This window comes from Leucoraja erinacea, chromosome 36, assembly GCF_028641065.1.
Source record: "Leucoraja erinacea ecotype New England chromosome 36, Leri_hhj_1, whole genome shotgun sequence".
NCBI lineage: Eukaryota > Metazoa > Chordata > Chondrichthyes > Rajiformes > Rajidae > Leucoraja > Leucoraja erinaceus.
Window position 1 is genome coordinate 7,614,070 of NC_073412.1, and position 22,979 is coordinate 7,637,048.

The window sequence follows — 22,979 nt, forward strand, 5'->3', positions numbered from 1 at the left end:
TTCTTCATAAGACAGTCCTGACATCCCAGGAATCAGTCTGGTGAACCATCTCTGCACTCCCTCTATGGCAATAATGTCCATCCTCAGATTTGGAGACCAAAACTGTGCGCAATACTCCAGGTGTGGTCTCACCAAGACCCTGTACAACTGCAGTAGAACCTCCCTCTGGCCCCCCTGCATGGGTTTTCCGCCCCTGGACTTGTTAGTCCCCAACAAGAGCGGAACATGCATTGGCCATCCGTACCTGACGTGGTCTTCACAGAGCTTGTGGAAGGCTTCTCGCTCTGCGTCGCACTTGAGATCGTCGTAGAGTTTGTTCAGCAAAACCGACACGCTCATCCGACCGCTGTCCGTGACTGGAAGGCTGTCGGGAATCTCAGACACTGTCCCCGCCACTTGCAGAACCTTCTTCATCCCTAATCGGTGCAGACAGAGGGCTGTTGGACACATGGCGAGGAGCAGGGGCAAGGGCGAGGCGGTATTGCGTGGAGCATGAACATTAGCACTCACCTGCCGGGCCGAACTCTGCCAGTGAATGATACTGAAGTTGTACCACTGTAAAGCTAGGCCAAACATTCCCCAAAGATTCTCATGCACCACAGGCCTCAAGCTGATCTGACAGCAACACCACTGTAATGTATAGACCCATTGTTTCTGCCTGCTCCTGCCCCACTGAAATCATATCTCTCCCTGGCCCAATCCCCCCCGACAAATGTCCATGATATCTTGCACGACCTTCGTCTCTTCTACTCTGATGAAGGGTCTCAACCCGAAACATCGCCTGTTCCTTTTCTCCAGAGATGCTGATTTACTCCAGCTTTCTGTGCCTACCGCTCTACATTCAGTTGAATGTAGTAACATTTCAGTGAGTAAGTGGCTGAATAACCACCCATGGCTTGCCGCGGGGATACAGCCAGGCTTTTTGCGACTATCTTCGGTTTAAACCAGCGCCTGCAATTCCTTCCTGCACGCTTACCTTGATCAATGACCCAGATGGTCATGGAGTTGTTTGGGTCCCGTAAGGATTTACGTGGGACGTTTTTGATCAGGAGGTTTATGGAATTTTCTCGCCCGTGTGCAGAAACTGCGTGTTGTATCAACATCTCTATGAGCTGGCACACTATCATCTTCAGCTCCTTTATGGAATCTAAAAATCAAAGGATATTTGACAATTATGTGAATGCACATAATGAAGTACATACCCCCTCCCCCCCATAAAGTTCATTCAAAGATCTGCTGGCAATAACGTTACACTCAGTGCGTGCATTTACATAGAAACATAGAAAATATGTGCAGTAGGCCATTCGGCCCTTCGTGCCAGCACCCCCATTCAACACGATCATGGCTGATCATCCGAAATCAGTAGACAAAAATGTTGGAGGAACTCAGCGGGTGAGGCAGCATCGATGGAGAGAGGGAGCGGGTGAAGTTTCGGGTCGAGTCTGAAGAAGGGTCTCAACCCGAAACGTTGCCTATTCTTTCTCCCCATCAATGCTGCCTCACCCGCTGAGTTCCTCCAGCTTTTTAGTCCACCTTCGATTTTTCCAGCATCTGCAGTTCTTTCTTAAACACCCAATATCAGTACCTCGTTCCTGCATTTTCCCCATATCCCTTGATTCCGTTAGCCTTAAAAAGCGCTAAATCGAACTCTCGCAGAATAAAAACAAAGAGCCTAGTCTCAGTCCGGCTATGCCTGCCTCCACCTTAAAATCCTCAGCCTTAAATCCCTTCATGACCAGGGCTGCAGACCTGACTGACCGCAAAGCTTTTCCAATTCCATGCGTTGCGTGATTGTACCGCAACAGCCAAAGCCAAAAGCTCGGGAGTTCTCTCCACAAACCTCGCCGATTCTATTAAAAACCTACTTCTTCAACCCTGTCCCCCACCTGGTTTGCCAGGTGAGGAGGGGGCCGTGGACCCCCAGCAGGACCAAAAACAAGACCTGTCAAAGGGTGGATGAGTTCTCAGCGAGCCGACGGCCATCCACACTTCAGTAGAAGTTGCGATCACTGTGGTACATTGTAGCATTGTAAGGAACGATGATGAAGCACACACACACACACCAAAATACTATAAGTTCCAGTGGCGGAAGTCCGCAGGAACTGGAGGACAGAGACGTGAGATGCGTCCGTCGCCATTCCGGTCGGAAACCAGCGCCACTGTGTTGCTAATAATAATAATACTAATAATAATAACATCTAGAATCAAGCTTTTTTGTCTCATTTCTTTGCATTTCACCTGAATGAATGTAAAATATGATTCAAGCTCCTTGCGATGCGTTACCTCTTTAAGGGGGCTTTAGAGTAGAGAGTATCTGTATTTGGAATGCCACCAACATTTTCTAAATTAGTTTGGCGGAGTAGTGAACTGTAAAGAGGATAAATACAGCAGGATATAATCACGCAGAGAGTGGTGAATCTGGAATTCTCTGCCACAGAAGGTAGTTGAGGCCACACAGTTCATTGGCTATATTAAGAGGGAGTTAGATGTGGCCCTAAGGGGATCAGGGGGTATGGAGAGAAGGCAGGTACAGGATACTGAGTTGGATGAACAGCAATGAACATATTGAATGGCGAATGGTGCAGGCTCGAGGGGCCGAATGGACCTACTCCTGCACCTAATTTCTAGGTTTCTATGTTTCTATGCTGTAACAGAGGCAGGTTTATGACCAATGAAGTTTAATACGGAGAAGTGAAAGAGAATGAGTAGAGGTAGTATGCTTCAGGTACATTGCTTCAGAAGGGGTGAAGGAGCAGAGGGATATGTTGCACAGAACGGCAGGGCAGAGGTTGAGAACATGGCACACACACAGTGGATAGACACACAATGCTGGAGTAACTCAGCGGGACAGGCAGCATCTCTGGAGAGAATGATCGGGTGACGCTTCGGGTCAAGACCCATCTGCAGACTGGACCAGAAACTTCACCCGCCTCTTCTCTCTAGTGATGCTGCCTGTCCCGCTTGAGTTACCACCACATTTTGTGTCTAGCCTTGCTCAGCAAGCTTGCCAATCAAATCAGATTGTGTCTATCTTTTGTTTAAGCCGCCATCTGCAGTTCCTTCATACACAAGACATACGCAGTTCTGTGCTTTATTGACGTTTCGAGTCAAGGCCCTTCTACAGACTAATGTGGGGGTGGGCGGGGTGGGAAGAAGAAAGGAAGAGGCGGAGACTGTGGGGGAGCTGAGAAGGGGAGGGGAAGGAAGGAGAAAGCAGGGACTACCTGAAATTGGAGAAGTCAATGTTCATACCATTGGGGTGTAAACTACCCAAGCGAAATATGAGGTGTTCATATTTCTCCAGCATCTGCAGTTCTTTCTTAGACAGTGAAAGGACAACAGGAAGGAACTGGAAATTATCCCTGCACAAGAGACTCACCAAGAACCACTGCTTCCTCTTTCCCCCGAACGACACTCTTTATTCCACCTTTCAATGAATCAAAAATAGCCTGCAGGACGTTGCACGTTGCCAGGGAAACCTGCTCGTGGTCGTGGCCCATCATGGAGCAGAGTCTGTCGATTCCCACCGCGTGTACAATCATTGATGCCTGCAAACGGATATCAAATCATTCAACCTTTCAGATGAGGAGCAAGATGCTATATAAATGCACCTTTTGTATAGTCACACAGCGTGGAAACAGGCCCTTCGGCCCAACTTGCCCATACCGACCAACATGTCCCAGCTACACTGGTCCCACCTGCCTGCGTTTGGCCCATATTTCTCAAAACCTGTCCTATCCATGTACCTTGTTTCGTAAACGTTGCAATAGTGTGAAATAGTATTCTATTTCAGATTCAGATTCTGATTCAATGTTTATTGTCATTGTGCAGTGTACAGTACAGAGACAACAAAATGCAGTTTCACACTATTGCATAATCTTTTCTATACCATAATCCAGAGATCACCTAAAGTTGGATGCCAACCAGATACTTGGCAAGTAGTAGACTTGGGAAGAGAGTGCAGAGTAGCCTTGATGGGCCGAATGGCGTAATTCTGCTCCTATCACATATACATATGAACTTATGATGTGCTAGACTTTCAGCAGCCACTGCTGCTGGAAGATGGGCAGCAAACTACACATTCAGCAACTGCAATGATAAAAAAATGGTCCCGTCATTCTCAATTCTGAGGGTTCCTACATTGAGATGTTGAGGGGCTACACTGAGGGGCTCGATATATGTTTAAAAACCTTGCACATCATGTTCTTACACATATTTGATAATATACCACCTTGGATATTACACTACACAACCAGCACAGTGTGGAGTTTGCACGTTCTTCCTGTGACTGTGTGGGTTTCGACGGGGTGCTCCGGTTTCCTCCCACATCCCAAAGATGGGCGGGTTTGCAGGTTAAATGGGCCCTCTGTAAATTGCCCCTAGTGTGTGTAGGAAAGTGGGATGATGTAGAACTAGTGTGAACGGGAGACCGAATGTCGGCATGGACGGATGGGTCTATTTCCATGCTGTATCTGTAAACTAACTAAAACATGAGCAGAACCGACACAAAAAAGCTGGAGAAACTCAGGGGTGCAGCAGCATCTATGGACGAAGATGGCAACGTTTCGGGCCGATTTCCAGACTGTTGTATCTGGGGGATAGGAGACAGCAGGGGGGCTGAACTAAAACCAACAAAATGGGAGAATTCGATGTTCATGCCCCCGGGATGCAGACTCCCCAAACGGAATATGAGCAGAACCTGACTGTGATCAATTGACGAGTATATTAGGAGACACACTCTATTGTTTAACATAATGTGTTGGCATATTTATCTTTACTCCAGGTTGTATCTCTAAAACTAACACATACATAACTCAGAGTCACTAGAGTAATGCATCACAGAAAGTCAGCCCTTTGGCCCAACTTGTACGTGTCCACCAAGGTGTTTTCCCGAGCCAGAAATAAACCACTGGAGTGTCTCAGTGGGCAGGCAGCACCTGCGGAGGGAAAGGACAGCCGGCGTTTTGGGACGGGAAGTCCACAGGAAGGGACCCGTCTCCAAACATCGACTGTCCATTCCCTCCACAGATGCTGCCTGACCTGCTGCGTTCGTTCAGCAGCTAGTTTTTGCTCCATAATCTAGCATCTGCGGTCTTTTGTACCTCTGTCTAGGCACGAGCTAGTCTCGTTTGCCTGCATTTGGCCCATCCTTCTATATCCTACCCTAACCATGTACTTGTCCAAATGACTTTTAGACATGTATCTGCAGCTACTTCCACCACCTGGTCTGGCAGTGTCTTCCAGATACGTATTTTGCATGAAAACATTTGACCCTCAGGCCCGTTATTCTTTCCCCTGTCACTTTAAACCTATGCCCTCTAGTTTTGGACTCCACAGCCCCAAAGAGAGACGGTGCCAATATTCCACTCAAGATTCCAACATCGAGGACATTAATTTAATACCGAAGTCTCAAGGAGAACCCTAATGGCTGCCGTGAACCTCCCTCTGTTGACTTGGGTCCACTTGCAGTGTTCGTAAAGCCAACAGTTTTAAACCTGGGTTTTATGATGGACGGTGATTTTAAATTAGATAAACAAATAGGCGCAGTGGTTAAGTCCAGCTTCTTTCACCTAAGGAAACTGGCAAAGGTGAAGCCCATTCTCGAGCGGCAGCATTTTGAAACAGTAATTCACGCCTTTATTTCATCTCGGCTGGATTACTGTAACGCGCTCTACACTGGAGTCTCACGAGCTTCGTTGGCTCGTCTCCAGTTGGTCCAAAATGCTGCCGCTCGCCTTTTAACCGGAACTCGAAAGAGGGAGCGCATTACGCCAATTTTGGCCTCCCTTCACTGGCTCCCAGTGCACCTTCGAGTTCATTTTAAAATTATTTTATTTGTTTTTAAATCATTGAATGGCCTCGCCCCGCCTTACCTCTCTGAGCTGCTCCACCTATATGCTCCTACCCGGTGCCTCAGGTCAGCGGATCAGCTGCTCCTTGAGGTACCAAGGTCTAAGCGGAAGCTCAGAGGGGATAGAGCCTTTTCTGTTGCTGCCCCGGCACTCTGGAACACCTTGCCGCTGCAGATCAGACAGGCCCCTTCACTGTCCATCTTTAAATCCTCCCTAAAAACTCACTTTTATTCACTGGCTTTCGACACTGGCTGAGACATTGTTCCTGTTTTAGTGCTTTTAATGTCTTTTAATTTTTTTACTGTTTTTATAGTCCTGTCATCTTAATGGTTTTAGTAGTTTGTAATAACTTTTTGTTGATTTCCCATGTACAGCACTTTGTGGTAACTGATGTTGTCTAAAAGCGCTTTATAAATAAAGTTATTATTATTATTATTATTATTTGTCCCATGACTGACCCGAGATTGGTGGCCTGAGCACAGCCCCACCAGCGTGCGCAGTGATGCCAGGATCATGTCCACATTCCCCGTCTCCAGCATTTTCTGAAGGAGACGTGCCCCGTCACTGCGGAATATCCTCTCCGCCCCGGCATCCTCGCGAGCAAGAACGATCAGATTCTGGGCAGCCTGTACAGGAAAGAAACGGTTAGAGTAGATACAAGGAGCTGCAGATCGACACAAAGTGCCGAAGTAACTCAACGAGAGAGGTTTAGAGGGATATGGACCAAACACGGGCAGGTGAGACTAGTGTAGCTGGGACATGTTGGCCGGTGTGGGCAAGTCAAAGTCAAAGCCAATTTTATTCGTCACATGCATCCGAAGGTGCAGTGAAATTAATTTGCCAGCAGCGATACACTTAAAAAGAACACACAATACACAATGCCCTGCAGGTTTGGCGATCGCTTCGCCCAACACCTCCGCTCGGTTCGCAATAACCAACCTGATCTCCCGGTGGCTCAGCACTTCAACTCCCCCTCCCATTCCGAATCCGACCTTTCTGTCCTGGGCCTCCTCCATGGCCAGAGTGAGGACCACCATAAATTGGAGGAGCATCGCCTCATATGGACAGTTTACACCCAAGCGGTATGAACATTGACTTCTCTAATTTCAGGTAGTCCTTACTTTCTCCTCCCCTTCTCAGCTCTCCCTCAGCCCACTGGCTCCTCCTCTTCCCTTCTTTCTTTCCCCCCCCACATCAATCTGAAGAAGGGTTTTGGCCCGAAACGTTGCCCATTTCCTTTGCTCTATAGATGCTGCCTCACCCGCTGAGTTTCTCTAGCATTTCTGTCTACCTTCGATTTTCCAGCATCTGCAGTTCCTTCTTAGACAGAAACAATCTCTGCTACTTGCTGGTTATGATCAAATGCCATCTAAAAGTATGAACGAGTCAGCTTTTACACTTCACCAAAAAGGCAGGAGCTGCTGTCTCAGGCTTAGTACTCACCTATCTACAGCACTACCTTCAGATCAGAACATGTTCATCAGAGAGAATAGATAGCGTGGACACACAGTCTTTCACCCAAGGATAACTTATTTGTCACGTGGACTAATTAAGGTACAGTGAGATGAGTTACCAGGCAGCCATACAATTAAAAAGAACACAATACATAGAAACTAGAAATTAGGTGCAGGAGTAGGCCATTCGGCCCTTCGAGCCTGCACCGCCATTCACCATGGCTGATCATCCAACTCAGTACCCGTACCTGCCTTCTCTCCATACCCTCTGATCCCCTTAGCCACAAGGGCCACATCTAACTCCCTCTTAAATATAGCCAATGAACTGGCCTCAACTACCCTCTGTGGCAGAGAGTTCCAGAGATTCACCACTCTCTGTGTGAAAAAAGTTCTTCCTCATCTCATCTCTATACACAATAGAATTTAACATAAACATCCACCACAGAATTCTTCACTGTGATGGAAGGCAACAATGTTCAGTCAGTCAGTCAGGGAGGAGAATCAAGAACTAGAAGACACAGGTTTAAGGTTAAGGGGAAAATTCTCATAGGAAACTGAGGGGGACATTTTTCCCCACAGAGGGTGGTGGGTATATGGAACGAGCTACCAGAGACTGTAGCTGAAGCAGGTCTAATAACAACATTTAAAAAGACATTAGGACAGGTACATGGATAGGAAAGGTTCAGAGGCAGGTATAATAACATTTGAAAGACAAGTAAGAATGTCATTGTTCTATCTGGGACATCAGGTTTAGAATGTGTTTAAGAAGGAACTGCAGATGCTGGAGAATCGAAGGTACACAAAAAAGCTGGAGAAACTCAGCGGGTGCAGCAGCATCTATGGAGCGAAGGAAATAGGCAACGTTTCGGGCCGAAACCCTTCTTCAGAAGGTTTAGAATGTCTTGACTTGACATTTGGACAGGTTTGTAGATAGGCAAGGTTTAGAGGGACAAATGCGGACGAGCATAGATGGGGCATCTTGGACAGCATGGATAAGGTGGACCGAAGGGCCTGTCGATGATCAAAGAATATTCTAAAGAAAACACACACCTTTTGTTTTTTGTCAGCATCTTTCTCCTCAGGATCCAGAAGGATGTTAAACATTTGTTCCACTCGAGAATCAGTGGAGGACTGCTTTTGGACCTGGAACAAGGAGACGGGAACATGTCAGATGAGGATTATTACAATGCTCTTACCGGAGTTCCACAATAACCATGTGTTTAAGAATGAACTGCAGATGCTGGAAAATCGAAGGTACACAAAAACGCTGGAGAAACTCAGCGGGTGCAGCAGCATCTATGGAGCGAAGGGAATAGGCAACGTTTCGGGCCGAAACGTTGCCTATTTCCTGCGCTCCATAGATGCTGCTGCACCCGCTGACGCTGAGTTTCTCCAGCATTTTTGTGTACCTTCCACAATAACCATGCCAGCACAGCCCGGAATCAAATCATCCCTTGAAGCGTGCAGTATTCTGAGAAAAATACTTTTCTTAAATAGTTCAAACTCTGAGCAGAGCGCTCCTAAATACTTCCCCCAACAAAGCCGGTGTTGGGAAGGGCAGATGCGGGAAGGGCTGATGCCAGAGGTTAAACATGAATCACAATTTCACATATCCTACAACTCCCTCCCATCCCCAGCAGCTGAGGAGGCATCTTATTCAGGAAGACTGCAGTGTCTTGAGCAGAATGACCGCTTCCTCCATCCTAAGGGCTATGGGGGGGGGGGGGGTGACTACTGGCCTTGCTAATTAAGCTGCGGTCCCATTAGCGGAAAGTTAAGACAAGGTGCAGCATCAGGTCCTTGGGTGGGAAAAGAGGGTGCAGCTGATCACATTTGGGCAGCACGGTGGATAGAGCTGCTGCCTCACAGCGCCAGACACCTCGGTTCAATCCTGACCTTTTGCCGCTGCCTGTGTGGAGTTTGCATGTTCTCCCTGTGACCGCGTGGGCTTCCTCATCCCACATCCGAAAGACGTGCAGGTTTGAAGGTTAATTGCCCTCTGCAAATAGGGAGTGGATGAGTAGAAAAACTGTGACTAGGTGATTTATGGTTGGGAGGGATTCAGTGGGCCGAAGGGCCTGTTTCCATGCTGTATCACGAAGCTAAACCTGATGTGGTAGCTTTCTGACACTTGGTGATGGCACTGAATGAATGCACGGGTACAATATCCTCTCATGACCAAACAAGCTGTGGATGATCAGCCATGATTGTGGATGATTATATTGAATGGCGGTGCTGACTCGAGGGGCCGAATGGTCTACTCCTGCACCTATTATATATTGTCTAAATCAGACAAGCTGAACTCAATCTTCATCACCAGCCAAACTGACAATGTGCAAAATTCAATGTTAAGTCATCATTAACAAAGACAATCCCAGGCCTTTAGCCTGCCAACATGCACCAGCACTTCCCTCAACATTTCCGGTTTTCCATCAGCCCCTCACCTTCTCCTGGATACTTGCTGCAATTTGCCGCAGTGATTCCTGGAAGACTTGGTTCTTGGGTTCCAGGACAGCGCACCTCTGGATATCAGCGAAGGCCTGATCCAGTCTTCCCAGCTCCTGCAGGGCCTGACTCCTGCGGAACAGAGCCTTCACGTCCTTGCCATCCGCCTCAATGGCTGAGAGGAGAAGGGCAAGCATTACTGCCGAGGAAATCCCCTGGGATGTTAATACAGATCTACACACAGAAACCTAATGACCTTAAAGACACTTGCATAGGTGCGTGAATGGGGAAGGTTTCGAGCAATGATTCCCAACCTGGGGCCATATGGTCCCAAAGGGGCCATGGCAAATTTCAGTGGGGACACAGGAACATTTTGGGATTTAGGGGGCCACAGGTTCAATGAAGGGGGCCACAGAGCTACCACCCTGTTGCCTCCTAAATTTCAGTTATAATAAATTTAAATCTATGTAGTTGAAATATTTTTTTGATGTTTGTGGAATAGAATAAAAGAGCATATATGTGTAATTAATAGACACTGATATTTTTATGGGAGGTATTATAATATTGAAGTATTTTTTTTCCGCTAATAATGTCAGGGGGGGGGGGGGCACAGAAAAATTAAAAGATCCCAAGGGGGTCATGAGCTAAAAAAGGTTGGGAACCACTGTTTTAGAGGAATATGGACGTGGGACTAACATGGATGGGACATCTTAGTCGATGTGGATGCATTGGGCCGAAGTGCCCGTTTTTGTGCAGAAAGGAACTGCAGATGCTGGTATACACCGAAGATTGACACAAAGTGCTGGAGTAACCCAGCGGGTCCAGGCAGCATCTCTGGATAAAAAGAAATGGTGACATTTCGGTTCATGGTTTCAATATGATGAAGGGTCCCGACCCAAAACGTCACCCATCCTTTTTCTCTGGAGATGCTGCCTGACCCGCTGAGTTGCTCCAGCACTTTGGTGTCTATCTTTGGCCTGTTTCTGTGCTGCATGCCTCTAGGACTATCAAAGGAGTGATTGAACAGTCCATGTGAGCAGATCTCATTGAACAATAATTCTTAAAGAGCTTGACAGAACATGGAGGGTGGTGGGGGGGAGGGAGGGGAGGGGGGGGGTGGGAAGGGGGAGGGAGGGGAGGGGGAAGGGGGGAAGGGGAGGGGGGAGGGGGGAGGGGGAGGGGGAGGTGGGAGGGTGCACCCTTTGTCTGAGGAGAGTAGAACCAGGGTCAGTTGCAGAATAAACCATTTAGGACAAGGATGAGGTGAAATGTATTTACTTCGAAAGTGGTGAATATTTGGAATTACTGACTCACGAGCCCATTCACGCACGGACCAACAGACTTCTAAACGTTCAGGCAATCAAGGGAAACGGAGAAAGTGCATGAAAATGGTGGCAGGGTCGATGGTCAGCAATGGTTTATATGCAGGCTAAAGCAGGCTTGAAGGACCCAGAGGCCTCAAAAATATCAATTGATGGCCTCCACAACCGTCTGTGGCAAGATTCACCACCCTCTGACTAAAGAATAAAAGAATGTGAAATACACAGTACGCTAAATGTGGATTGATTTGAACAGACGGGTCGTTTTTGGACATTAGATTCACGCAGGATTTGTTTTCTGGTATAGTAGTTTAGCAAAACTGTGCAATGGATGTAATATCGTCAGTATCTCAACCTGGACAAATGTGTCTTGTAGGTTAAATGGTCTCTGTAATTTGCCCCTAGTGCGTAGGAGTGGATGGGAGAGTGGGATAACACAGAACTAGTGTGAGCGAGTGATCGAGGGTCAGTGTGACTCGGTGGGCCAAAGTGCCTGCTTCCATGCTGCAACTAAATTAAAACATGCAAGAATTCAAATGTTTCCAGATCAAAGAAAGAAAAATACTAAATGCGTAGGAAGGAACTGCAGATGCTGGTTTAAACCAGTCTGAAGAAGGGTCTCGACCCAAAGCATCGCCCATTCCTTCTATCCAGAGATGCTGCCTGTCCCGCTGAGTTACTCCAGCATTTTGTGCCCGTCTTCGAAGAAAAAGGCTAATTGAATAGTACTTTCCAAATCTAATTTGTGTGAAATTCCCTTGTGGAGACTTGAACCACAGAGTTCGGGATGTGATAAGGACTGTAGAATTTGTTTTGGCAACTCTGGAAGAGAAAATGTTGGTCAGGACCATGAGAAAAACATCCCTGTTCACTGATTTTGGCAATGTGGTGGGATTTTTACATTCTCCCGATAGCGCAGAACATTCCATCTGACAACAGACAACTTCTCAGTCTGGCAGAGGAACGAGCGTGTAAACGCTGCCACGCTGAGCGTTGCTGCACACAGAATAGCCTCTCCTCACTTACCTTTTGAAGCATCAGCCTCTGCCTTGGAGTATTCTTCCTGAGAACCAGCGGGAGAGAAAAATCAATCATTCATGATGTCCACAAAGCCAATTAAACATTTATCCCAGCCAAAATTAGTTAATTCACAATCTTTAAGGAAACACTATTCATGCTTTAAGGGCCTGTCACACTTTCATGACCTTATTCTCGACCTCTGCCGAGTTTGCCCTTGACTCGTACTCGCAGCATGGTCGTCACGAGGTCGTAGGACGTCTTAGGAGGTCGTAGGTAGGTCGTAGCAGGCTGTGATGCTAGTCGTAGGTACTCGTGGCATCAAGTAGGTCGGGGCTTTTTTTCTAGCATGATGAAAAATGTCCACGAATAAAAAAGGTTGTGAATTAGGTCGTGAAAGTGGGACAGGCCCTTTAGACTTCAGAGATACGGCGCTGAAAGGCCGTTTAGTCCACAGAGTCCACGCCGACCGTACACTAGCACTATCCTGCACACTAGCGACTATTTATAATATTTTTACCGAAGCCAATTAACCTACAAGCCTGTGTGTCTTTGGAGTTTTAGTTTTGAGAGTGCGGAAACAGGTCCTTCGGCCTACCGAGTCCATGCCGACCAGCGATCCCCGCACACTAACACTATCCTACATGGTCAGGGTGACGCAGTGGTAGAGTTGCTGCCTTACAGCAAATGCAGCGCCAGAAACCCGGGTTCGATCCCCGACTATGGGTCGGAGTTAGTACGTTCTGCCCGTGACCTGCGTGGGTTTTCGCCGAGATCTTCGGTTTCCTCCCACACTCCAATGACGTACAGGTTTGTAGGTTAATTGGCTTGCTAAATGTTTGAAAAAAAATTGGCCCTAGTGGGTGTAGGATTAATGTGCGGGGATCGCTGGACGGCACGCACCCGGTGGGCCGAAGGGCCTATTTCCGCGCTGTATCTCTAAACTAAATTAAACCAGTTTAAACAATTTTCTACCAAGCCAATTAACCTACAAACCTGTACGTCTTTAGAGTGTGGGAGGAAACCGGAGCACCCGGAGAAAACCTATGCGGTCACAGGGAGAATGTACGATCTCCATACAGACAGCACCCATAGTCGGGATCGAGCCTGGGTCTCTGGCGCTGTAAGGCAGCAACTCTACCACTGCGCCACCTTGCCATTCCTGTGCGACGGGATGCTTGGATATTTTACTCACCAGCTTGAGGTAGCAGGCCGCTCTGTTACGCCGCAGCACTGTGAGCTCGGTCAGCTCTGGGGAAAGCTCAATCGCTTGTGTATAACAGGATAGGGCAGCGTCATAGTCACCCGCTTTAAAATGTGCATTCCCATCCTCCCGCAGCAGTGCCACACTGGCCTATAACAAGAAACACAGGAAAAAAAATCAGCCCCAGTCTTGCTCCTGAAGCACCCCTTTCATGCTGCCTCACCAAGGCATAACCAGGGATAGACACAAAAAGCTGGAGTAACTCAGCGGCTCAGGCAGCATCTCTGGAGAGAAGGAATAGCTGACGTTTTGGGTCGAGACCCTTCTTAAGACCAGTATAAACCAGCATCTGCAGTTCCTTCCTACACAACATAATCAAGGACCAGTCTCACCCCGGTCATTCCATCTTCTCCTCTCCCACATGGAAAGAGGTACAGAAGTTCGAAAACATAAAACACATATCTCCGGTATGATCATAAAGTATCAACCCCCTGATCCCCTTAGCTCCCACATCTAACTCCCTCTTAAATATAGCCAATGAACTGGCCTCAACTACCCTCTGTGGCAGAGAGTTCCAGAGATTCACCACTCTCTGTGTGAAAAACACATGTCTCCGGTTGCTAAACAATTTAACTCCTCATTCCCACACTGACCTTCCTGTCCTGGGCCTCCTCCATTGTCAGAGTGAGGTCCAGCGCAAATTGGAGCAACAGCGCATATTTTGCTTGGACAGCTTACACCCCAGCGGTATGAACATTGTAGACACAAAAATCCGGAGTGACTCAGCAGCATCTCTGGAAAGATGGAATCGGTGACGTTTCAGGTCAAGACCCTCCTTCAGGCTGGTTCAGAATATTGACTTCTCTAACTTCAAGTAACACTTGCTTTCCCTCTCTCTCCATCTCTGCTCCTTCCTAGTTCTTGGACCAGTCTGACTGTCCCCTGATTAAATTGTATCTCTGTTTGCTTCGTTATCACCTTCCCCTAGCTACCAATGATCCATTCCAAGGGTTTTGTCCTGAAACGTTGCCTATTTCCTTCGCTCCATAGATGCTGCTGCACCCGCTGAGTTTCTCCAGCATTTTTGTCTACCTTCGATTTTCCAGCATCTGCACAGTTCCTTCTTAAACACAATGATCTATTTTATATCTTCCTTGACCAGCATCCCTTTTGATGTCTCCTATTCATACCTTACGCTTCCTTATCTCTATCTGTGTCTCCCTCTTCCCTGACCCTCAGTCTGAAGAAGGGTCTCGACCCGAGACGTCACCCATTCCTTCTCTCCAGAGATGCAGAGAGTTTTTTGTTGTTTGTGTACGTTGTGTTGTCCGTGTACGTCTTTGCAGTCGGTTCTGCGAACACCCGCTACTCCCGACATACTTCCATCTGTATATATGTATATATGTATGTAGCGCCGCAGAAATTGTGCACCTATTCCAACCCCCATCTCCCTTCTGTTTTTTGTTTTTTCTGTTTCTTGTTTTTTGTGCTAAATTGTATGTACACACTGAGTACGAGCAGCTTTCAGTTTCACTGTACATGTATAGTGACAATAAATGGCATATCTATATCTATCTATCATATATCTATGCTGCCTGCCTGTCCCATTGAGTTACTCCAGCATTCTGTGTCTATCTTCGGTGTAAACCAGCATCTGCAGTTCCTTCCTACAATCTTCCCCAGGTCCAGGCTGCCTGACTCAACCCAGACCCTCCCTCCATCCCCCTATCCCTTCCTCTGTCCCCATCCCTCCCTTCTTCCCCCTACCTCCCTCTTTCCCGCCTCCTCCCTCCCAGGCCCTCACCCTGTCCGCCATGCCGGTCCCGGTTGCCGTGGCGACGGCCGGACCTCCCTTCCCGTCGCGGGGTGATGACGTCAGGAACACCCCCCCGGCCGGCTCCATGACCATATAAGGAGACGGCTGTCACCCAGCGCGGGGATCCCTCCAGGGACGCCCAAGTGGGACAGGCTCTGGGACCCTTGGCTCTGGGACAAGGTTCGATCTTGACCAAAGATCTTATAGCGGGGAGAGAGAGAGTGCGGGGTCCGGGCCAGCGGGGAGAGAGAGTGCCCCAAGACAATGTTTCTTATTTAATGTCCCTTGTCTAGTCTGAAATAAAGTTCATTATTGGATTAGAAGAAATATAATTGTGTGTGTCAATCACCCTGCGAGTCGGGTCGGTTCCGGTTACTACAAAATCAACTCAAACACTGTTTGTGAGCCATTTAAAAAGAAATGATTTTAAAAAAACATTAAAAAAGACAATTACCAGAATCAAATTTTATTCTTGACAAGAAGTTTGAACTGACAGATTTATGAATCTGACCCACACAAACTGTTGCCCCGCAACATTGATTACAGTGCGAGTCGGGTCGGGTTAGGTAGGCTCAGGTTGCTAAAATGGGCGTGGAAAAATGCCCATGATCCCCTCCATAGCGTACTACACATCAGTCCATTGCATTTAGCAGGAGTAGCCTATCTTGCTTCGCTATAAGATCTTTGATCTTGACTACGGGTTCTGTCTGCATGGAGTTAGTACATTTTTCCCGGGTGCTCCGGTTTCTCTCACATTCCAAAGACATAGATTTTGTAGGTTGATTGGCTTCTGTAAAGATCGTAAATTGTCCCTAGTGTCCAGGATAGTGCTAGTGTACCGGGATCGCTGGTCGGCGTGGACTCGGTGGGCTAAAGGGCCTGTTTCCGCGCTGTATCTCGCAACTAAACCAAACATGTATCTTCCCCTTTGCTCGATCTATTGTACTTAATTTGAGCTTACTGCGTCCCTGCAAGGTAGAACTGATCTGTTGTGATAGCATGCAAAATAAAGCTTTTCACTTACCTATGACAATAATAAACCGAAAACTAAAATATTTGATAAACGGGAGCTTTCGAGGAATCTCACCTTTGTATAGGAAATATCCATTCACTCCTTTCTCCACAGATCTGACCTCTCAATCAACTTCAGATTTGCATCATCCACAGTAGTTTGCGTGGACACTAACCTCAGCAACCATGATCTTTAATAGACTGTGTCTTTGGTTGCACTATGAACTTTGTTTTTTGCACTAATATGGGTTACCAAGTTATTCATTTATTATATTTTGTATATTTATCTCTGTGTGTTGTGTTTATGGGCCCGTTATGCTGCAGCAGGTAAGAATTCCATTGTTCCGATGCTTCTGTTGCTGCCTTACAGCGACAGAGGCCCGGGTTCGATCCTGACCACTGATGCTGTCTGTACGGAGTTTGTACGTTCTCCCTGTGACTGCGTGGGTTTTCTCCGGGTGCTCCTAAGACGTGCAAGTTTGTAGGTTCATTGGCTTCGGTAAAATTGTAAATTGCCACCATAGGACGTCGCTGGTCAGCACGCACTCAATGTTTCCATGCTGTATCTCCAACGTCTCTTAAGTTCTCCAAGTACTCCCATTACAAGTTATAAGTTTGTCCCCTGCTCCCACTTGTCCTAGTCTGTGTGGCGAAAATCAGAAATGTATGTAAACAAAGATATAAAGCATTGGAGCAATGCAGCGGGTCAGGCAGCATCTCTGGAGAACATGGATAGGTGTTGTTTCGGGTCGGAGCCCTTCTTCAGCCTGATTGTGGAGCGGGAAGAGGGGCAGAACAAAGCCTTGAATGTGTATGAAAGAACCACAGATGTTGGTTTAAATCGAAGATAGACACAAAATGCTGGAGTAACTCAGTGGGACAGGCAGCATCTGGAGAGAAGTGATGTTGAGAGGGTGAAGTTTCAGACTGAAGAAGGGTCCCCACCCAAAACGCCACCCGTCTCTTCTCTCCAGTGATGCCTGTGCTGCTGAGTTACTCCAGCATTTTGTGTCTGGTGATAGGTTTATACAGGTGAGGTGGGGGGGGCTGATAGGCAGATGTTTGGACAAAGACCAGAGATGGAGAGTCGGAAGGTGTGGGACAAAGGGATTGCAGAGTTGAAGGGGGCGGCACGGTGGCGCAGCGGTAGAGTTGCTGCCTTACAGCGCCAGAGACCCAGGTTCGATACTTACTGTGGATGGTGTCTGCATGGAGTTTGTGCGTTGTCCCCGTGACCTGCGTGGGTTTTCTCCAGGTGCTCCAGTTTCCCTCTACACTCCAAAATTGTAAATTGGCCTAGTGATTAGGATAGTTCTAGTAAAGGGGATGATTGTTGGTCAGCACGGTCTTGGAGGGCCGAAGGGCGTTTCCGTGCTGTATCTCTCAACTAAAATTTGCAAATTGTGAAGCCAATGGAGGGAATGTCGGTGGGACGGGTGCAAGACCAGGTGGAGCACAGAGGTGGAAAAATATAAACATTGTGCTGTAGGGACCCAGGAGCTATGGCAGTGAGTTCCACTCATGATAAATGCAAATAGAAAATACACATCTGTAGAGAGATGTTCTTTCAGTCTACTTCAGGTTTGAAGCATGTTTTGTACTTCCTCCGCCAGCTCTCGCTCGTTGTGTCTCCAGCCACGTATTGTCTTTCCCCTGACAGTTCAGCAGGCAAAACAAGCTTGGTACCTCAGTACACGTGACACTAAACTAAACTGACACCGATGCACAAAGACAAGCTCCACAATCCACAACGTTTTATTGATGTTTTATTGAGTATTTTCAAGTGTGTTTTGCGCCTACAAAAGTGCGACTGACTGTGACGATGGAAAATCCAATATCCTCCACGTTCAAGCAAGACCTTTGGCAGCAGGGGACACAGCGGCCCAATCCCGTCTGTTGCCGACACAGAGAAGGACTGAGTGATGGACATGAGGGAGACCCTGGAATCCAATTAAAGGCCACTCTAGGATTACACAAAGTAGCCCCCGATCGAGAGAAGTCACGACAGGAACATCTGACAAGCCACCTTTGTATAAATAGCCTGCACTCTGGTCATAAACACCCACTGGCACACCTTCATCTGTCCTCTTATGCTGCGCCCATTACTATCAACCTGTCTGACGCTCTGCATCTAGTGTTATATATTAAGCTCAAAATCATTCCCCCACAGGCTTCACATTTGAAAGGGCAGAGGGTGTGAATACACTAAATTAGCAGTCCCCTTTCAGGAAGCCTGGTCCCCATCAATGCTACAAGAATTCCCTCCAAAAATCTAGAACTTAGATTAATTTCACTCATCTAACACTTGGACGCCTTTTAATTTTCTTCATATGATTTTTTTTTGTTATAGAATACCTTGAACTACTATTACAGCTGATTTAATGTAAGACTTAATTCTTCCTGAATGTTTTACTTGGCGTTTCTACTCAGCATTTTCCCTCGTTTAAACTGAGGAATTCATAATTTTTCAATTGCTGGTTATCTAAATATCCTTTATTGCCTCAAACATATTCTTATTTAAAATGTGATTCATTCCAAGAGCAGCGAGTTAACTTTAAAAAATAAACTTTCAGAAGTATTTACTCCTGTCAATTTGCGGACGATCAGAGAGCTCACATTGTGTGAATGAGATCAGATCTATTGATCAGTCCGCTCATGGAATCAGATCGGATCTATTGATCGGACCGTTCACACTTTGTGAATCTGATCACATCTGATGATGAGACCACTCACACTGTGTTAATCAGATCACATCTAAAGAATGCTGAGGAATCAGACACAGAATCGCTGAAAATGCACAGCTCATACTTCCGAATGCTGCAGAGTGTTTCAGCCCGGGAGCTTGGCTGGAGGTGGCTCAGACAGGGCAGACCGTTCTGCTGTGTGTGTGATCTCTCCAGAGCTGCTGTGCGTCGCAGCATGTTCACTGCTGATCCGGACACTTCGGGCCTTGCGCTGGGTGGTAAATGTCGTGACATCCCGCCACCCACCAGCAGTGTCTGTGGGAGGTGCCAGCTTCAGGTGGAGTTTGCAGCAAAACCACAGATACCCCAGGAGATGCTGACGGACGAAGGCAAGGGCTTGAAACATTCCAGGCTCCTGGGTCTGGACAAGTCCTGAACCATGTGGTAGTGGAGGATCAACTGGCCTCTGATGTACACGACACAATGCAGCAGCCAGGCGCACACGAGTTCACACGAGTCTCGGATCATTCCGTGCCACATTCTTCTGTAACAGGGGAAGCACTTCTGAAGAACCGCTCCCACCCTGGCTTTGAACGGCAGAGGCCTTGGGAGGAATGCATTGCACAAGTCAGATCACAACACAAGATTTGTACAGTGGGCAATGTAATGTTCAGACTACTCCAACGCCCGTGCACACGGCTGACTCGTTCACACTTGGAACACTTCACGCTTTCGGCACGACTGGGGCGGAAGTAAACTGACCATTTTCAGATTCCCCGGAGCTCGATTCCTTCCTTTTGAAGTTATGAATTGACAATCACGCCAGGCTTGCCCGTTAAAGTGATGAAGTGACGCATACTGTAGTGGTAAATGCATAAACTGCCCGTAGAGTTTCGACATAAAGTGCATTGGGTTCGGGTGCTGCTGCTCTGCTTTCAGTGCACAAGCAACTTGAAATCCACAGTTTGATTCAAACTGAAGAGCTTTGTTCAGCTCCACGTCTCGCAGTTCCGTCTGCCCCCACACACACACACACACGCACACACACACACACACACACACACACAGCCCCCTCCCCTACAGCTGCTTGGGGTGTACGGATTCAAGAGTCGCGGTTCCTACTGCTAATTTGGCTGCTCCCCTGCGGCTGCTAGCTCCAGGCGAGGAAGTTATGTCGTTGAACCACTCAGACCATGCGGATACGGAAGGTGGCGATCTCCATCGGTCTCAGGAAGACGAGGCTGCTGTTGACAGGCTTGGCTGTATACAGGAGGGTCAGGGATGATGGCTGCAGGTTAACTACATCCAGGCCCTGAAACAGGGAGCCCACGGATAACTGCAAGGGAAAGGAGAGAGACGGGTCAGTCTGTAATCAAGGAGGCACAAGGAACAGCAGATGCCGGATTATAAACAAACAGACATAAAGTGCTGGAGTAACTCAGCGGGTCAGGCAGCGTTTCTGGAGAACGTGGATAGGTGATGATACACTGGCACAAAAAGCTGGAGTAACTTAACAGGACAGGCAGCATCTCTGGAGAGAAGGAATGTCTCGATCCAAAACGTCACCCATTCCTTCTCTCCAGAGATGCTGCCTGTCCCGCTGGGTTACTCCAGCTTTTTGTGTCTATCGTCAGTTTAAACCAGCATCTGCAGTTCCTTCGTGAACATGGATAGGTGATGTTTAGACTCGCAACCCTTCTTCAATTACGACTCAAGAGCATTGTTTATCGATGTTCTGCTGAGGCAGCAGAGTGACACAGAGGTAGAAGGTTCCCGAACTGCAACGTCACCTATCCATGTTCTCCGGAGATGCTGCCTGATCTGCTGAGTTATAGAGTCATAGCCATACAGCGTGAAAACAGGCCCTTTGGCCCAACTTGCTCATGCTGAAAACATGTCCCATCTACTAGTCCTACCTGCCCTGCCTGTCTAAATGTTTCTTAAACGTTGCAATAGACCCTGCCTGAGTTACTCCCACACTTTGTGCCCTTATTAGGCTGCTATTGACTTCTTGCTGTACTTCCAAGCATCCACATAGACTTATTCCCAGATGTACATGAGCCTGAAATGTTTGATGAGGTTTGACGAGCTGCTTTGCAAACGCTTTAAATAGAAATTAAGCAATTATCTTCCACTCCCTCGAGAGCACAGCTCAGCGGGCCATTTTCTACTCATTAGCTGAGCAAGAACAAGTGGGAAAGCATGGAAATGAAACGCAAGAAACATTCAGCAGCATTTCGGGTTGAGACCCTTCTTCGGACCAAAAATTTTGCCTATTTCCTTCGCTCCACAGATGCTGCCTCACCCGCTGAGTTTCTCCAGCATTTTAGTCTACCTCCAATTTTCCAGCATCTGCAGCTCCTCCCTGTACTACTATCGGCTACTATCTCTTTTAGATGTTTTGAATTCAAGGCAAACATGGGGAGTTGCTTGACACCACTGCATGGGTCAAGTGGATCACATTGCATCCCCATATTTAGATCGGGCATGGCTCACTGTGGTGTCTGAAGCTGCCTTTCATAGCCTTGACCCTAGTGAGACTGTGTGGGTCTACACAGCTCAGTCACCGCTCCCATACCTTGCCCTGTGTGGTCGTGCAGTTGAAGCCCAGGCTCCTGGCCTCCAGCCCGCAGTCAAACCCTTTCCGGTGAAGGATCAGAGCAGCTTCCAACCCTGGCGCTGAAACCACCTGCAGCAAAAAACACAAGCGTGTTGAAGGGAGAGGGTGTGAGTAAGCTGGGAAACCAGTGGGGGGGGGACGGGGTTGGGGTGGAACAGCAGACCAGAGGCTGGGTGGGGGGGTGGGGTTGGGGGGGGGGGGGGGGGGGAATCAAGGTCGAAAGACACAGAGGTGTGAGACTTAAGACACACACAGGTGTGAGAGAGGCAAAACAAATAGTGTCACACACACACACAGGTGAAAGAGAGAGAGGTATACACACACACACACACACACATAGGATGTGAGACGGGATTTGTGAGAGAGGTGGGGAGAGAGAGGGGTGAGGGAGGGGGAGAAGGAGAGAGAAAGACAGAGGGATTGGTGTGTATGGGAGAGAAAGACAGGCAGGGTGCGAGTGGTATCAATGTGGGTATTTTGCCCAGTGTATTGTGGATAACGACATGCTTCTACAGTTTACACACCATGTGTCTGTCTGAAAGATCAGCAACATCCACCTTCACATAACTCGGTGAGCGGTCATGCCTGACCTCTTGGACGCTGCTCAATCCAAATGCCGACACTTCATGTTTGTGGGATTGGTGCTTTGCCAGTGAAGCCAGCGATTATTTAAGGCATCAATTAGACAGCGTGTCACAACCACTGCTGTGACGCAGGGCAAGGATTGTCTCAGCGCTGCTTTAGACCCAACTCTCCTCTGTGGAGTTGAAACTATGCCCAGCGTCACTTGGTTTGAACCAAACACAGACACAAAAAGCTGGGGTAACTCAGTGGGTCAAGCAGCTTCTCTAGAGAAAAGCAATAGGTGACGTTTTGGGTCGGGACCTTTCTTCAGACGGGAGGGGTCTCGACCCGAAACGTCTCATATTCCTGTTGTATAGAGATGCTGCTTGACCCACTGAGTTATTCCAGCTTTTTGTTTCTGCCTTTGGTTTAAACGAGCATCTGCAGTCCCTCCCGACACACTTCATTTGGTTTGAGGAAGGGAAAGTGGGAAGCGTGTGGTGGAGCCAGTGGGAGGTTTGGTGAATCGGATGAATCTCGGGCAGACAGAGGAGGGGCGTATAGGTGGGGGATGCGGATGCAGTAAGTGTTCTGCACTGACCCAGCGGTGATCGTCCGGTCCCCATCAGGCTGCTCACCTCAGATTGCAGAGTTCTGATGTTGAGCAGGTGGAAGTCGCAAGGTATGGCAGCAGAGAGCAGGCGCCAGGATCGGATGGGTGGAGCGCTCTGCTGCTGGGGCGTCACCGGCATCACCAGCACCTCGTGGTTCAGCAGCATCGACGTCACGTGGCTGAGCAAAGAGGGGAAGCTCACCGGCCTGCTGTCCTGCACCTGTAAGGGGCAGAGATCACCGACAGGTGAGAGACCGGCAGCCTGCAGCCCACCCAGCGGCAAGGAGATAAAACACTGCCTGGTCCACCCACCCCCAAAGCCTGGCGGGTTAGTCCATCAATGCCCAGGGCCGCCAACGCTACACACAAGCTTTGCCCCA

At 48.0% G+C, this 22,979-nt stretch overlaps 2 protein-coding genes across 4 annotated transcripts in view; both read right to left on the reverse strand.

The window, feature by feature from the left end:
* Positions 1-15,209, reverse strand: part of LOC129713517 (protein unc-45 homolog A-like) — a 35,824-nt gene extending 20,615 nt beyond the window's left edge. The window contains exons 1-9 of the mRNA XM_055662596.1: positions 15,096-15,209; positions 13,283-13,441; positions 12,097-12,133; positions 9,751-9,926; positions 8,357-8,449; positions 6,311-6,478; positions 3,380-3,548; positions 977-1,147; positions 245-416 (exon numbers count right to left, since the gene is read on the reverse strand). Of these exons, the coding sequence (XP_055518571.1) occupies positions 245-416; positions 977-1,147; positions 3,380-3,548; positions 6,311-6,478; positions 8,357-8,449; positions 9,751-9,926; positions 12,097-12,133; positions 13,283-13,441; positions 15,096-15,200 (1,250 nt within the window). The 5' untranslated portion in view covers positions 15,201-15,209. The remainder of the gene's footprint in view (positions 1-244; positions 417-976; positions 1,148-3,379; positions 3,549-6,310; positions 6,479-8,356; positions 8,450-9,750; positions 9,927-12,096; positions 12,134-13,282; positions 13,442-15,095) is intronic.
* A 2,658-nt stretch (positions 15,210-17,867) lies between these two features.
* Positions 17,868-22,979, reverse strand: part of man2a2 (mannosidase, alpha, class 2A, member 2) — a 67,451-nt gene continuing 62,339 nt past the window's right edge. For 2 of the 3 annotated variants that reach the window (XM_055662595.1, XM_055662594.1), the window contains 3 exons: positions 22,625-22,819; positions 21,381-21,491; positions 17,868-20,138 (listed from right to left, as the gene is read on the reverse strand). In XM_055662595.1, coding sequence (XP_055518570.1) covers positions 19,989-20,138; positions 21,381-21,491; positions 22,625-22,819 — 456 coding nt within the window. In that variant the 3' untranslated portion in view covers positions 17,868-19,988. The remainder of the gene's footprint in view (positions 20,139-21,380; positions 21,492-22,624; positions 22,820-22,979) is intronic. The other variant, XR_008726251.1, reaches the window with a different exon arrangement.